This window comes from Meriones unguiculatus, chromosome 9, assembly GCF_030254825.1.
Source record: "Meriones unguiculatus strain TT.TT164.6M chromosome 9, Bangor_MerUng_6.1, whole genome shotgun sequence".
Taxonomy (NCBI): Eukaryota; Metazoa; Chordata; class Mammalia; order Rodentia; family Muridae; genus Meriones; species Meriones unguiculatus.
This window is the reverse complement of record NC_083357.1, coordinates 10,026,409-10,044,458: the sequence shown is the minus strand read 5'-3', so window position 1 is coordinate 10,044,458 and position 18,050 is coordinate 10,026,409. Positions and strand designations below refer to the sequence as shown.

Genomic DNA, 18,050 nt, shown 5'->3' with positions numbered 1-18,050 from the left:
AACACACTAGTAGGATTCCAGGCCTGGCACTTGTAGTTTATAGATAATTCTCAGAGATTCTCCTGTTACTCTACCAAGAGTCACAGCTGAGATGTGTAATTTTCCACTGTCTCCTTTCTGCACAGCCAGGTTGATTTCTCATTTATACTTGACCAAGAGCACAGATGTGCCAGTTTTCTATGTCAGCTCACCTATGACAGACTCCTATTTTTGAGTGTCTTCTCCTTAGAGACACACAATGTGATAAAAATTTCTACTATAGATGAATTTGGAGTTTAATGCACTATGGTACTTTAATCCAACTTCTGAAGTGTATGTACAGTAAACTCCAAACTCTACTACAAGCTTTTCATTCCCTTCAGCCATTGGAGTTACATCAACACCTAGAATAACACACACCGTTACCTCTGCAAAGAAGTTAATTACTATGCACAGAGGGAAAGGGGAAGAAAGGAAGCATTTACTTATCTAATTTTTGTTTTGTTTTGTTTCAAGACAAGGTTTCTCTACATAGCCTTGGCTGTCCTGGAACTACAGAGATCCACCTGCTTCTGCCTCCCAGAGTGCTCGGATTACAGGCATACAACACTACACCCGACTAAATTTACACATTTATATATGATTTATTTCTTCAATCCAAGTCCCAAGGCTTATAAGTGTTTATATATTTCTAGTTAAACAAACAAAAGCTTCTAGATTTTTTTCCTCAAATTAAATGACATCTTAAACTTAAAGAAGATAGCTAAGTAAGTTAGCTTTTAGAAAAGGAATAGATGATTTGATCCTCAGAATAGAAAAGACAGCTTTCAATTACGTATTTATATCTAAAGCATGTTAATAAAAATAACTAGCAGTTAAAAAAAATAATAACTAGCAGCTTGACACTACATTGAACCACATAATTGTAATTCTAAAAATTAAAGGTGGGGATAGAAGGACTCTGAGTTCAAGGCCAGCTACACAGTGAAAATTCTCTCTCTGTGTGCATATGCACACGTGTGTTTATTTAGCTTCATCTGTTTGTGTGTGTAAGCCAGAGAACATATGGTATTCCTTAGGCAATGCCAACTTCTATGCATTTGCTCGTTTGTTCATTTGCCCGTTCGTTCGTTCAAGACAGGGTCTCTCGCTGGCCTAGTAAGCTAGGTTGGTAGCTTGTCAGGTATGCTCGGTTGGCTGGCCAGAGAACACAGGGGATAGCCTGTCTCATTCCACTGCAGGGATTACATGTGTCTACCACCACTCTGGCTTTTTTTCACATGGACACTAGGGAATCAGCTAAGATCTTTACCAAAACTTTATAAACTCCCCAGACCATAGGTCACATTTTAAACAAACCATTACAAATTCTAATTTAGTTGTGTATTTTAATAAGCCTGAACAATCCTGCATTTTTCTTAATATTTCTTTCAGTACAGGGTGCAAAACTAAGTAAGCTATAAACACTATTTTGTTAAGAAAAAATACGGTTTTCCCTTTAAATACCAAAATCTTCTTCACCAGACTTCGTTCTACAAATCTGACCAACATTTAGCAACACTGTATTTAAAGGGGTAAATGACCTTAAAATGACTTCAAGATGTGATTCAAGACAATCCCACAAGCTGGAGGACTAGAAAGGAAGAAAGCTAATTTCATTTGTCCAGAAGAGACCTGACTCTTTCAGCAAATCTTCTGGTTTTCTTGTACCTTGTAAGAAAGTCTACCTACTGGTAATAGTTAACATAGTAAGCATGTATCTTCTTGCTTAATAGCTGTATCTACCTAAGTAGTTATAATTCTATCTCATAGATTATAATCTGCTTCAGGAAAAGTGAAACAGTAAGGCCCACAGAGGAAGACAGACATGTGTACCCTAAGTGCAACTCAGCGGCAGAAGCACTGTGAGCAGGGCTTAAGTGAATATGCTGACATAAACTAGAGACAAGCTGGAAGAAGGAATTTCAGTTGGGGAATTCTCCAGATCCAACTGGTCTGTGGCCATGTCTGTGGGCGACTACCTTGCTTGATGATTGACTGGTAGAGTCTGGCCTACTTTGGGCAGTACCTGGGCAGGTGAACCTAGGCTATAGAAGGAACTGAGCCAGTAAGCAGTGATCCACCATGGCTTCTATTTCAGTTTCTGCTTGAACTCCCTTAGTGATGAACTGTGACCCGAAGTGTAAGCTAAAGCAACCCTCTTCCCCAGGCTGCTATGTTTATCACAGTTACAGATATCAAACTAGGACAGTGGGATAGGAAAGAGAGGAATGAGAGGAAAAATGAATGACTTGACCTATGAAAATTAAGCTAGCTAATGCTTCTTTAAATAAAAAGCATCCTAAGTGTATTTTCCAGTCATTTTACTTTCCTTTGAAAGTCATTTTGAGTCACAACAACCGTTGGGTGTATATTTCAAAGTACACAGGTCTAATTTCAGATATCACAGTACACATTTATGTCTACATATAAACATCCTGTAAAATCTAGGATATCACATTAAATCATCACTGTCTAAATATCTTTGAGCAATTATACTGTAAAATACAAATTTCTTAGGTTATCTGATTTGACTTTTCACCATCAGCAAGAAAAATTATAGTAATGAATGAAAGGAATTTACTTTTCTCTGTGACTCTTCGAAAGTAGCAGAAGAGCGTTTTCAGCTTCTCTGGTTTTCGTGATGAGCGTCCTTCAAACAACCTGAAAGTATCCACGAGTAAAGGGTTAAGACGTTTTTGTGATTCATAAACACCAAATCTCTATTCTCAATCAAACACTAAAAACAAATTCTTCCAGAAGGCAGTCCTGGAACTTTGGAGAGCCAGAAAACTGATGTGGATTCAAAAGGCACCTAGGAAAAAATTAACCTGGCTGCAAACAGCTCCTTCAGAGCAGCTGAGTTCACAGTGGTGCTCTTCTTCCACCTTCTCCTCCAGGAATAAGGCACTGTCACATCCCCAGTGTCAATTAGGGCCAGGCAGTTAATGTCTTCATGGCACGTGCTTTTTATAATGCACAATATTACTAAGAAGTTATGCGACTAAAAAAAAAAAAAATGGCATCTCAGAAAAATCCTTATCCTGAGTATTTATAATAAAGTGAGGAAGTATGAAAGTCAAGACACAGATGGCTATGACAAGACACTGGGAACTGAATGAGCAGTCTTTGGTAATTAAACAGATTCTGTTCTAAATTGGGTGTTTCTGTCTTCCTAATATTCCGAATGTATTGAATACAAAATTCCCAACAAAGTTCTATTTGGAGATAAGGCCTGTGAGGCAGTGGAAAAGGCTAACTGAGATGAGATGAGAAGAGTCTAAATCCTGTAGGATTAGGGCCCTTATAAAAAGAAGAGGCAGCAGGTGAGACTGGGAGATGGCATGGTCTACAAGACACGAGGAAACCTCACCTCAAACTCAATCACCAGCATCTTGATCGGGGATGTCTAAGCCCCCTAAACTGTCAAAAAATAAATTCTGTTGTTTGAGCCAAACAGAGTTTGTTTTAGCATTCTGAGTTAATACAGATCCTTTGCTTGGTAGCAAAACCCAAGCCTTCTCTGTACTGCCCAGTATTCAGCAACCCGGATTTGCACTGTTTAATTCTGTTTTCTTTGTCATGGCATGGCACTGTTATTGTTAACATGTAATTCAATTTATCCGGAGGAAAGAAATGCAGGGCTTTGGAAGCATATGACCTGAGTAAGTAGTTTCATTATAAGCCTTCACACAAAAGCACATTTTGGGGCATAAGACCTAGCTTTCCAAAGGCATTTAAAAAGCATGTGAAGATTCAGTGGCTATAAATAATGAAGATTCTCTGCCCCTAGTCATATATTCTGCTTTTAAATCCAGAAAGCCTTCAAGTAAAAATCTTCTCTAGTAAGTGGTCAAATGGGTACCATTTTTCATGATTAGAAGAACAATCTTATGTAAGAATTAGAAAGGGGCAAGGCAATTCACAGAAAATGCAAGAAAATGGAAAGGAAATACAGAAAAGGAGTCTACACAGAAGGATCTGAATTCAGAGTCAACTTCTGGAGAAATAATTTGTATGATCATTACCTAAAAGGGATGCCAATACTGTACAGTATTTTACCTAACATACGGTCTGCTCTAAAAAATAATTTAACAGTACATATAAGATACCTTTCATTCATTTCAGATTTGTTGTTCTAAACTACTTACTATAAACACGCTTATATCTAACCGGCAGCTAAAAGGAGACTGTAAAAGTGAAGATTTCAGCCTGACCTCTTCTGCACTACTCCAACTGCACAGTCTGTTTAAATAAAAATGACAGTGGAGATGAAGAAGTCACAAACATCCTACATCCATAAACGTGTTTATAAATTAATACCTTGGTTTCGATACAAAATCCCTTTCTAAAATTACTACTTAATAGAAGAAAGGAGCATGTATATACAGCCGCTTTTTTTTTTTAAGGGACAAACAGATACACTATTCAATTCAACTAAGGGGAGAAGTTCTTTTATACGACTATTACAGAAAGAGGAGAAAATGACTACTGCCCTTAATGAACAATTTCCCCAAAAGGAAAAATGTCCCATATAGTGTCAGGTTCTTATAAAATCACATAAAAGCTCTCACATTTCATTAGCATAATTGTAAATTATTAACCTTAGTAGTTCCCTGGGATCACAGACTTATTATCCTGGCAATATGAACTTTTCTAGAACATTATATGGCTATTATTACCAGTACAAACAAATGTAACATTTTATTTTACAAACCTAAATCTTAAAGGTACAGAGTAGGGCATGGTTGTACATGGCAGATCATGCCAGCACTTGGGATTGCATGAAGATCTAGAGTTTTGTGAGTTCAAGGCTAGCCTGAGCTACATGACAATGTCTCAAAAGAACCAATTAGCCAGCCAACCACCCAACCAAAATAACCTCAAATTCTAAGTTTCAGTAGTATAAATCAAGCAGTATTTGAATGTATTACATTTACTCACTATTCCAAGCCCAATTCAAATTACTGTGTAACCAATAAGCTTTCTCATATTCTTTTTATGTAAATGCCAGTTTTCTTTCTAAAAACTTATTCTTATGTGTGTGTACACATGTGTACAACTGCACAAATGTCACAGTGTACAGAGGTTAGAAGACAACTTTGGAAGCCGGTTCTTCCCTTCTACTATGGGATTGGGGCAACTAACTCAGATATCAGGATTGTATGCCAAATACCTTTCTTACTGAGCCACCTCAGTCATCATGGTCCTCCTCCTCCTTCATATATAGCCCTGGCTGGCCTGGAACTTGCTACATAGACCAGGCTGGCCTCAAAAAATAAAAAAGATCCATTTGCCTTAATAAAAAAGATCCATTTGCCTTATTCATTAATATCTGCCTCAGAGTGCTGATATTAAAACGTGCACCATCATATCCTGCATTTCTCATTTTCTCACAGGGCTAAGAAGGTTCTCTCTCTCACACACTTTCTCTCTGTGTGTGTGTCTCTCTCTCTCTCTGTGCATAAGTATAGTCAATCAGGAGAAATAGGTTTAAAATCTTTGTTGACAATTCTCCAGTTTGCTTCCACTCTGCATAACCACTCAAATAAAATGAATTACTCTACTTTTGCATCGTGGAAAAATAGCAGAATTTATAGGAAATAGACATGAAAAATGTTATCATAAGAATGATATACAATGGCTGGAGAGATGGCTCAGAGGTTAAGAACACTCATTCTTTCAAAGGTCCTGTGTTCAATTCCCAGCAACTACATGCTGGCTCATAACCATCTATAGTAAGATCTGGTGTGCAGGCAGAATGTTGTATAAATAATAAATAAATCTAAAAAACAAACAAACAAAAAAAAAAAAAAACAAAGGAATGATATACAAGCCTGACAGACATGGGCCTGGGAATTGAGAGGATATGAGACAGATGCAAGGACAGAAAGATATTAAGGAGAAAGAGAAAGAGGGGGTCACTAACAGTTTTCAAGTTTAAACTTCCCAACCCCTTTTTGTCTAATGTAGATATTTCAAAGTTCTGAGGATATATATCTGAAGTGCATTTTTCAGTGAGAAATATATATGCAAGTTTGTACATAAGCCAGGCCATAATAATCCTTGGCCATGCAGGATACACATTTACACATCTCGTTACATGATAATTACAGATTAAGTTTTTAAAAGCCAACAGAAAAAAGCTAGTCAGGCAACCTAACTTTGTTCTAAACAAACAAAAAAGAAACATTTTGCATTGTCAAGGGAAGAAGTCAGCAAAGGGTCAGATAGTTATTAATGTGTGTCTTTCCTTCCATACTTATATAGAAACATGGTTAAATGAAACCTTCCCATGAGTGGAAATACTGAAAAACATTACGGGAATTAGATTTCACACACACACACACACACACACACACACACACACACACATCCTCTCTCTCTCTCTCTCTCTCTCTCTCTCTCTCTCTCTCCTTCTCTCACTCTCTCACAGACACACACCTTTAAATTAAGAATCAATGCCATTGGTATATAGTAAATCAAGTCGAAAGTACTATAACCTCCACTTTAAAGCACAAGCAAATGATACTATGGGATCTAGCCAGAAAGTTTCCTGGCTCCTTTATGAGGCACTCTGCCATATGGCCCCAGCAGCATTTCAATTCAGGGAAGTGGCAGATGTAAAAGCCTCCTGGGCTGCCCACTGCTGAGACTCACAATTTATCTCTGACCATCTAGTTTCCATGTGATTTCAGAAGCATCAATGCTAATCACATTGGAAGCCTTTATATAAACGTTCAGGCTGAAAAAGGCAAGCAGGGGAAAAGGTCAGAGGTATTTAACATAACTAAGCAGGCCTGGAAAAACACAACAATAAATAAAAGAAAGAAGGCTTATTCAATTTATTGACGTCAGCCACCCACTACATACTTTGACCATTTTTCTTATTCAATCAAGTGGCTAGCCATATCTCACTTAGGACAGAATATACACACACACACACACACACACACTTCTGAACTGCCATAAATTATAAAGTATATACAAACCAGCACTCAAGGGAGGAAGAAAGGAGCGATGGAGGGAGGAAAGAAAGAAGGCGGGGAGTGAAGGAGAAAGGAAGGGAAAGGAGAGTAATACATAATTGGTTTATCATACTTGATCTTCTAGAAGCATAGGGAAAAGGGACTTTGTTTTGTCTTTCATTTCTTGAGCATTCTCAGAGCACTCTGCTTTTGTAAGATGTGAGCAGAATACAGTATTCAAATCACTCAAAAATACTCGTTCTTTCCACCCTTCATGAGGTCCTCTCTGAAAACATACCGATTGAAGTTAATGTCTGGGTAAGTAGAATACTCTGATTTCATCTTGGCATTCCGTCGGGGGAACGTGCAAAAGAAAGCGTTAGCTAAAAGACTGGCAATTTGTTCCTGCGACATTGTAATAGAATGATTCATCTTCTGTTTCAGAAGTGGTAGTGGCTGATGAAGGAAAACAAAATACAGATGAGAAAAGCAATAATTAGTTTAGCAATTCTGAAGACAGAGGTACCAAATTGCATTTTCTAAATTAAGGCAGGAATAATTTCAAGGCACTCTTGAGTCCTTAAATCAGCAATACTGTTAAAGTCAAGGGCTGATTATCAGAGATGATTGGGAAAATGTACTCATTCAACAAGGTTCAGTTTTTTAATCAATAATGATGCTGAAGAGGACACAAAACATTACTTACCATTGAAAACTAAGACTGCCTCAGAAAATAAACATTAACAAATTACCCTTGTAATGAAAATTAAAACAAGATGGAAAAAAAATGGAACAGTGCATTTCACTATTAAAATGAGTTACATTCTTATATTAAAAATGGTGGGATGAAGTACGTTTTCTTAGTCCTAGATAAAACAACTAATGTGATCGAATAAATAAGTCGTTTCCCTATTATAAATCAAACTGCCTATTATTAATTTCTTTATGAGAACCAAATCTAATTTTACCAAAGCATTTAACAGAACATGTGAAATCTGCCACACAGAACTCTATGTAACTTGTAAAACCAAAGGCATTTTTAATGTAATAAAACACCCCAAGTCAAGGATGATGCAGGACATTTTCCTTCAGTCTTGACTCTAGTGTCTTCTTGTGCCAACCCATACATCATGCACGACCTGTAAGCATAGGACCTGAGCATTGTTGTCAATGTGTTGTGTTCTAATTTAAGTGCTAAAACTGTGGCTTTACCGACATGCTGGTAAAATGAAAGACTATCATCTACCAGCTTCCCAGAAGTTGTTAAGTTTAAAATAGTGCCCTTAATGTTGTAGAGATCTTTCCTTCTCCCAGTCAGCAGTACACAAATCTCAAGCCAGCTGCCTCAAGTGAACCATCCTGATCACACCCTAGGCACCACCGCCTAACTAGGACAGCAGAGCTACATTCTCCTAAGCAACAGGAAAAAACACACTGGCACAAGAACAAGTTTGGTGGCAAGAAGAAAAAGTTAGATTTACAATTCAATTCCAAAAAAATCCAAAGGTAAGCAAACAAAGGAAAAGTAAAGAAATTACTTTTACACACCAGGCTGTAGTTGTCATCTCTTACAAGGCAGAGGAATCACAAAGTTCACACTGACCTCTACTTTCTCTCCAAAACATTTATTTACAACCTAGGTTTGAGGTCAGGCAAGACAACAGAATATAAATGGCATAAAACATACTCATGATTGTTTCTAACTTTTAACTATAATTTACCAAGTTATCCATGAAAATAATGTTTTAGGCTTAACTGACTTGACACACAAATATTTTTCATCTCCTCTATCAAATAGATTTTTTTTAAAGAGTAAGTAATTTCTGTTCTCTTGGTGAGAAGAGATGCACCAAAGCTCACACTTAGTGAAATGAGAGCAGAAATTTTACCGCCAAGCCCTAGCTAGAAGACGTTAAGAGGCTAACTACTATAAACCAAGAAATTTCAAAAGCCCCAAACTTTGATCCCTTTGATTTTCTTTTTAGGAATCTAAGATTTATCTTTTAAATTTGGCATGTAGTGTGTTAATGTGGCAAATCACTAAATACAAGCATATGCAATTTAACTTCAAAAACATATTTCTCCCTTAAAGTGAAATGTTAATTTATCATAACAGAGAATGACTTTTCTCTAAAGAACAGAGCATGTAAATTAAAACTTTCTCCTTATCAGTATAATAATGGAAGAATGAAGGTATTTTAAGCCAGGATAAAAAGCTAGGATAAAAAAAAGGATAAAACCAGGATTAAACCAGGATAAAAAGATATTATTTGATGTAACTTTACTTAGCAACTTATTATAGCTTATTAATTTAAATTAAGGAATAAACAGTTCATAAAATAAGACATGGAAACCTCTCCTACAGCATATAAGAATGCAGCAAAGGAGTGCACCATCCATGTCTAAAAAGTAGGCACTGTCTTTATGAGCCAAACATTGGATTAAAAGAGCATTTAACTAAATAAGCTTCACATAAAACTCAGTGACACAAAGAGGATCTCCCTTCCAGGAGAACATAACCTATTGGAAGAAAACAGGAAAAGTCCTGAATCAAAGCAATGTGGGAAATGTGAGTTGAATACTACAAGATTAGTCAGTTTCACTGGGAAAAGCAAGGAAGGCATTCAGAAAAAATGGCAAAAGACAGCTGGAAAGTAGGTAGAGCGTCAACAGGCAAGAAGAATAAGGGAAAAGGATGCAGAAGGAATATCAGCAAGCAACTTCTAAGACAAAAAAAAGCGGTTTAAAAATAAATTTCTCTATCTAATAACCATAAACTTAATTTCAGACACAATGCATTGCTGAGGTGACACCAAAGTTAGGCAGCCTTGGAAACCGCACAGTAAAATGCTAATAAGCATGGCATAATGACAAACACTCACTGGCTCTTGACTGAAGAGAACACGGCCTAAACATTGGACATGTTTAGGCTATCTGAGCTATCCCCAAAGACTGTGCTTATAGTTTTAGGTGTGCAATGATTATCATCCCATACATCCAAAAATATCCACAAGGACCCCAGGGAGCAAGTGTTAGTAGACTCCTGGCTAGCATCAAAGTACAAGGGAGCCAGCCCTAGAAATAGAAGACAAAGATAAAAACCAGGCCACTGTGGTGAAGAAAACACATGGGGGGGAAAAAAACTATGAAGAGTAAAACTGCAGCCTTTTCTAAGTTTAAAAGTATGTTCACAAGTTCCTTAATACTGCTCCTTTAAGAAGTCTCCAATGGACACTCCACACCCATATATACATATGCAGCACTAATTAGACTTAGTGGATTATAAAAAAGAAAAAAATAATAATTATATGATGTTGGGAGGGCAACAGGGAGGTTATCAGAAAGGTAGCTGTTGGGAAAATGACAGTATGATTAAAATACATGTATAAAATTAAAAAAATAAAGATTACATTTTTTAAAAAACTGGAGGAGTCTATTTCCCTTCCCCTTGAGTATGGTCTAGACTAAATGAATAGCTCCAACAGGCAGAAAAATAGAAGTGACACAGGACGGGATTTGGCCCTAGAAGGCACTGCAGCTTCCCTCCACTCTCATGTGCACTGAGGAAGTCAGCTACCAAACATTGAAGCATATGGAAAGGCCCAAGGGAAGCCTCCTGCAAAGGGTTAACTGATCCCCAGCCAAGCCTGTAGATGGCCACAAGCCTCGCTGACACCCTGACTACAACCACAAGACAGACTATGAGCTACAACTTACTCAACAAGTTGCTCTTAATTTCGTGACCAACAGAAACTAAGATGGTGCATAACTATTATTTTAAGTCACTGAGTGTTGAGGTTATCAGTTAGGGAGCAATGTGTAATTAATGCATTCCAAACAAAATGATGTAATGTATTTTTTTCTCTTAGTTTTAAATGTTTAAAAAGTGCCATGAGTTCAACTGTTAAGAGTAATATTATCACTTTTGTAGGAATGTGAGGGAAATGTAGGTAGTATTAAACATCTTGAAAAAACATATACCAAACCAGTAGTTTGTTTTAAATAATGATTTTTAAAAGACATTGTTTAAACAAATGGAGGAAAAGGAGTCCAGGTAAACAAACGGCAACAGCAACAGAGGAAGCTCTAAATTGAATGCTGCATCTTTAATGGTTTTCTGCAGTGTCCTCTCTAGCCTCTAACCTTTCCATGACACATTCTTTAGCATAATCTTCTTTCCCACCTCAGCCATCTGAGTTCAAAGAAAGCACTGAGAAGTTACATTTACTAACCTGGGTGCAAATATTTGGCAGACAGAGTGCAATTTTCACCATGTCAGGTAAAATGGACTGATACAAATGTTGAGCCTCTGCTTCTTCAAGAACCTGAAAACCAATGAAATACATTGTATGAATTAATAGTAGTGAAGAGTAAGCAACGAACATACATTTACATTAATTCTGAATTCCCACTGTAAGGTACGGCGTCATGACCAACAAACACATGTAGAAATATACCAACAGGTCAGGTCCACCAATAAATTTACAAATTCATATCATTTACGTAAATGTCTTCCAAAACCAAAACATCCCCAAATCAAGTCTCTCTCATATCAACAACATTCAACAATAAATGTAGTATTTATAAAACCAGCAGGCTGGTTTAGAAGGGAAAGGCACGTGCCACTAAGCCTAATGACCTGTGTTTATTCCCTAGACTCTATATAGTAGGAGAGAACTGATTCCCACAAGATATCTTCTGACCTCCTTATGCACATACATGTGTGCACAGACACAAACAAACAAACAAAAAGGATATTTTAATGTAATACTTGTAAATAAAAAATAGCACACTCTACCTTGGCTGTGTCAGCTGAAAACTGAACACCAAGGCCTCTTTCAGAAACTCTAAAGGACCCACTTAATATTAACAGTCATTAACATAAAAAAAGTCATAATTATTCTGAAACATACTGTCTGTACCTGAACTAACCCACTGGTTTTAATAATGTTGCTCATTATGAAGAAATAATGAGGCTCCTTATGATCTTAAGAGTTTTCCCTTGCTAGGGACATTTGGGAAGGCAAAACCACATTTCATGTATCACACCTGAATACATGAAATACATAGATGACTCATATGGTCCAGGTGCATCTACTTTTCAACTCTACAGCAAGGAACACAGGATGGTAATTAATTGATTCTAAGGGAAACGACAAGTTGCAAAAAACAAAAGTGCTATTTATTAGCACTCACTGTAAAAACAGGACTGATGAAGCTAAAAGGAACCTGACAACTACGGCAGTACAATGGGGAAGCAGTAAGAAGGCTTCCGTTAGTGGTGGTGGGGGAATCTGAACAAAAGCCAAGTCCTAACTTCCCACAGAAAAGAAAGTCAGTACACTCAAATGGCCAGGACTGCCTGAAATCCCAGCACTCCAGAGGTTGAGGCAGGAGGACCATTACAAGTATTACGCCAGCCTGGGCTACAGAGTAAAATTCTGTCCAGTTTGGAACAGTTAAGTGGCTACATCCTTAGAATAAGCCTCTTTTATGCCTGCTAAAAATAAAAATTAATATTAAAAGGTATTCATCCTTTATTGCTTCATAGCCTTGTTTTTCTATATCTAAAAATGTTAAAAGCATATTAATGCATTTGTTTACAACATTCAGACACTTCTAGTTCATAATTCCTTTATGCTCTGTAAATCTTTTCATTTTGAAGAAATTAAATACTGACAGGATGTCATAAAAAATAGCATGCCAAAGTTCATTATACCTTTTATACATTTCCCCACAATAATCACATTTTATATGCCCTATACTACATTTTTAAAACCAGTATATTAATAATGTTAAAAGTGTATGTGTGTGTCAAGGACCAAATATACCAGGGCACAGGGGTCTTTTCTGAGACTGTTTCTCCAACCAAGGACCATGCATGGATATAACCTAGAACCCTGCTCAGATGTAGCCCAATGCAGCTCAGTATCCAAGTGGGTTCCCTAGTAAGGGGAACAGGACTGTCTCTGACATGAACTCATCGACTGGCTCTTTGACTTCCCCCCTTCCCCACCCCAAGGGAGAAACAGCCTTGCTAGACCACAGAGGAAGACATTGCAGCCAGTCCTGGTGAGACCTGATAAGCTAGGGTCAGATGGAAGGGGAGGAGGACCTCCCCTATCAGTGGACTTAGAGATAGGCAGGGAGGAGATGAAGAAGGGAGAATGGGAGGGTGGGACTGGGAGGGAATAAAGGAGGGGACTACAGCTGGGATACAAAGTAAATAAACTGTAACTAATATAAAAAATAAAAATTTAAATTAACAAAGTGTGTGTGTGTGTGCCATTTTACATCATTTAATCACACATATATACCTGTAACCAACATCAAACAAGACAGAAATGTTCATTACAAAAACTTTCACTATCCATTTATAGTCACCCCTTATCCTCACTGACTCTAACACTAGCAATTACTATTTCCCAATCCACAACTTTAAGTCATGTGGACAGACCCATACAGTCTGTGTTCTTTCAGGTTGACTTTTCATTAAAAATTTTAAAAAGTCTCAAAAGTCCCAGGAGGTTGTTGTAGGTCCACACTTTCTCATGACTGTTACTAAGTGCTATTATGTGACATAACATACCATCAAGGAACATTTTGCTTTTCCAGTTTTGGGTGCTATAAACTGCTGTGATTTGACTGCATCCTTCATCGGTTCGTGTGCTGGGAGACTGGTCCTCAGGGTGGCACAGACGGGAGGTTATTTACAACCACGAGGTGACTAATCCTATTAGAAGGTCACTGTGAATCCTGTTCTTAGAGACATTAATGTAGTTCTCCTGGGTCCTTAGCTGATACTCAGAAGAGGGTTGTTAAACAAAAACCCTTTCTATGTTTCTCTGGTCTCCTGTCTCACCATGTGGTATCTCTCTGACTCTCCATTCCATGATGCCATTTTCAGAAAGGCTAAGAGATCCTTGAAACCTCCAAAACTGTGGGCTAAACAAATGTCTTTTCTTCATAAAAAGTCCCATTCATTTCTAATTTTATCTGTTTCCTTTCCCCTTCTTATGGGTTATTTAAAAACAGTAGAGAATTTCATTTGTGTATCAAAACCAAAAAACTTCCGACTGCATCTTTTTAAATAGAAAAATTAAGATAACTATACACAGAACATTCAAATGCATACTGCTCAGTTTCTATATTAATCTTTTATTATTGGCCTCTGTCTCATATCTATCTATCTATCTATCTATCTATCTCTCTATCTATCTATCCAAAAATCCACTTTTAAATGGATTTTTAAGTTACACCATTACATTTCTGTCTGTTTAATCATAAGTGTAATTCTTGCAGAATTACAAGACATTCAGCAAATAACAGGCATGATTATAAACAGGCACAATAACAGGCACAAATAAACAGACACTCCCTGCCTTGTTTAACAGTTTACATCTACTGCCACTAGTTAAACTTTAAGAATTTGTTCTCATCTCTCTGTGATGTTTTCTCCTACTTGTTTAATGGGTCCTTCCTCCATGACTGTATAGCTCAACTCACATACAAGTAAGAGCAGTTATTACAGTTTATAATTATTTCATTAGTTTTTTCCCCCTTGCCTCAAATGTACAAAACATTGAACATATAAGGATTGTGTTGTAAACATCTCAAATCCCCACTACCAAGCACAGTACATAATACTCATCATTTGCTGAGGAAGAATGGGCTGACAATGAAAAAGCTGGGATGTAGCTCAGTGGTTGAGGCATTGCTTAGCATGTACGAGGCCACTGATTTGTTCTCCAATATCAGTACACACAGTAAAAATTAGTGGAGCTTGAGAATCACTATAGCCCCGTGGGTGAAGTACACACTGTACTCATGGGAACTGAGTTGGATTCGCAGCAATCATGCTGTAAAAAAAGGATATCAAAAGTAGTGCAGGAGAGGAAGAGTCAGGTGTCAGGTGGATCCTTGGGGTTTGCAAGCCAGCGAGACAAGCCTAGCTAGCAAGTCCCAGGTCCCTGTGAGAGACCCTGTCTCAACAAACCAAAACGAAACAACAAACAAAGCAACTAAGCTACTAATCTGTAGCTCTAAATAAGACTGTCCAAACATTTTATTTTATATCATCAAAAGAGGTATAAAATAAGTGCAAAAAGCAGATGATGCTCCTGAGGAATGGCACCTGAGTTTGACCTCTGGCCCTGTGTACACACATGCACATATGGGTGCACAGACACAGAGAGCCCAAACCAAACAGAAGCTCATACACAGCTGGTGGTAATGAAAGCAATTTGCCCCAAAGAGCCCTGAACGATACAAAGTACAAGAACACTCAGAGGAATTAAAGCTTAAAGGTAAAACAGTTGTCTTACACTCAAAAACTGAGTGGTGGACTAAGTTTGGATGCCAGGGATTTTCTCTTAGACTACAATGAAGGGCATTTTAGAGAATGGAGTGCTGGCCAAGAAACTGGAAAACTAGTTATAGAGCCAGATGCGCATATATTCTCTCAATATAGAAAAGCCCTTACCCATAACATGGACACTCCTATGACTCTGCTTAATTCTTGGTTCTGAAGGTTCTAATACAATGGTTTTGACACCGTAACTCCATACACAAATGCAAAGTATATTAAGTAATGGGCCAGTAATTCAGTGGTCTGAAGCCTTCCTCTTAAAAAACAAAACAAAAACAACATGTCAGTAAACCACCAAGTCCTACTGACTGATCCAGCAGGTCCACCAGAATTCATTACCCTCTCTTAACCACTAAGCTATGCTGACTCAGACCTTCATCCACTCTTACCATTCCTTGTCCTTTACTACGTGATCTAACTGTGTCCTGCTGCTCAATCCCCTTTCGTTTCTGCCAAAGTACATCCTTGTGTTTCCCTGCTCTGCTAGAAAGCTTCCAAAACCTTTTCAATATAGTACAAACTCCATGAATTAAGATATGTGTGTACCTACATAATATTAAATATTGATATTAGATAATTAAGCTGTAGATGTCTACCTAAATATTAAGATATTTAGCCTATCTTGACCCAGATACTTATCTGGTCTTATTTAGCATATAACAAAAACTGATATCCACACAGACACATACACACCCTCCTGTATATTTACATACTTGGCAGCTCAATTATTTAAGTCTTCTACAGCACTTACTTCTACTTCCTCAGATACAATTTGTTCCATGACTGTAATGTCTTTCCTTCACTCCTAAACTAATGTAATTTTCTTGCTACCTTGTTCAAATAATAATTGTTTCAAAGTCCATCCATTTTTTCCTTTCTAGTTCTCTCTTGCAAATTTTCTGTGTTTTAAAAGTAGGATCCTTAAACTTTTCTGCTTTATGCTGTTATTTATGGACATGCTTTCTAGCACTTACTAGAAGTTTCTTTAATACAAGATTAATGGCTGATTCACCATGTCTAAAACAGTGACATTCATGTGTAACAGTGTTAATAAAAATACCTTACCAGTCATCTATCTCACTTAGTTTATTTCACAAAGCTCATCCTCCTTTCCATTGCCTTCCAGAGTCTCTACTGCTTCAAAAAATTACTACGGTAGGTTCTTAAAATGTGACTGAACTGTAAAGGGGCTCAGTTTTCTATAATGTATCTTAGGCTTACTGGAAATTTCACTAGCATATCACAAGTCCCTTCAGGAGGCAAGTTCCTATTTCAAAAACTAAAACAAAGGCAAAATTATTAAGCTCTTTAACATCAACTTATTCTTTAGGCATGTTTCAGAGTACAGAAAAATTAAGCATTAGAGGAAAAAGAAAAATTATATCACTAAATTATGTAAGAGTAAAAAAAATTAGCTAGAGAAAGCGAATGTTTCTAACATTTATCTGTGTACAACTCAGGCTGACACTTTGAAGAGAGGAATGTGACAGCTTACAAGAAAACAAACTCACTCATTCTCCTTAATTTCTGAAAGCTCATGAAAGTCTGACAGGCCAGCCATAGGGTGATCTCTCATGTGTATCACCCATCACAATTATGGCTTCAATAACAACGTTCTCTAAATTTTAATACAGTACAACTGGTTTTCAGGAAATACCCAGCCTAATATTTTCATATTTAAGAAGGCATGCTTCACAAATTAGCAGCTAACTAATCTGTAGCTCTAAATAAGACTGTCCAGACATTTTATTTTATAGCATCAAAAGAGGTATAAAATAGTGCAAAAAGCAGACGATGTGAAGGCCAAATGACTTCAGGGGTCTGAAAGACAAAGACAAAGCAAATGCTATCTACAGAGCCACTCCAACTCTGTGATCCTTTTTTTTTTTTAAACTAGGTATACAGGGTTTCCCTATCATAACTCAAATCTGGGAAATACTGATAAAAATCGTAACTCATTAAAGCATGAGTATGCTCTAAGGATAAAAGAGAATCTTTAAGGTATTTGTCTTTTAACTCATATTGGACAGAATCTACACCTATCCTTAGATTGATTTGATAGTTATCTGCTCAGAGAGTGTTCTTTCTTCCTAGCTGGAGGGTGGAGAATGAGGGCATAGCAGGCAACGGAACCTTTATTTTTAATTGGCAAATTCTTTATTATTTTTCTTAGTACAATTACAATCATTACTATCATATGACTTACTTTGTGCCTTAGGACAGTTATTTACTAGATATTGTGTAAGTTAAACTCTGAAAACTAGATAAAGGCTGGCTAGTTTCAACTAGACACAAGTTGAAAGAAGGGAACCTTAACTGAGAAAATGCCTCCATAATATCTGGCTCCAAGATATTTTCTTAATTAGTGGTTGACGGGAGGGCCCAGTCCACTGGGGATGGTGCCATCCCTGGGCTGGTGTTTCTGGTTTCTATGAGAAAGCAAGCTGCAAAAGCTATAGAGAGCAAACCAGTTAAGTCGCACTCCTCTGTGGCTTCTGCGTCAGCGCCTGCCTCCAGGCTCCTTCACTGTCTGAGTTCTTACCTGGTCTCCTTCAGAGATGGACTGAGATATGGGAGCATAAGCCAATTAAACCCTTTCTACCCCAAGTTGCTTTGGTCACAGTTTTTCATCATAGCAAAAGACTCTAACTTGGACAGGATTACATGAAGAGAAGAGCAAGAAACTCTAGGGAGAG

At 37.4% G+C, this 18,050-nt stretch overlaps 1 protein-coding gene across 5 annotated transcripts in view; it reads right to left on the bottom strand.

Annotated features, from left to right (window-relative positions):
• Positions 1-18,050, bottom strand: part of Parg (poly(ADP-ribose) glycohydrolase) — a 110,255-nt gene that overhangs the window by 48,377 nt on the left and 43,828 nt on the right. For all 5 annotated transcript variants that reach the window (XM_021641728.2, XM_021641725.2, XM_021641726.2 and 2 more), the window contains exons 8-10: positions 11,219-11,311; positions 7,285-7,442; positions 2,603-2,682 (exon numbers count right to left, since the gene is read on the bottom strand). In XM_021641728.2, the coding sequence (XP_021497403.1) occupies positions 2,603-2,682; positions 7,285-7,442; positions 11,219-11,311 (331 nt within the window). The remainder of the gene's footprint in view (positions 1-2,602; positions 2,683-7,284; positions 7,443-11,218; positions 11,312-18,050) is intronic.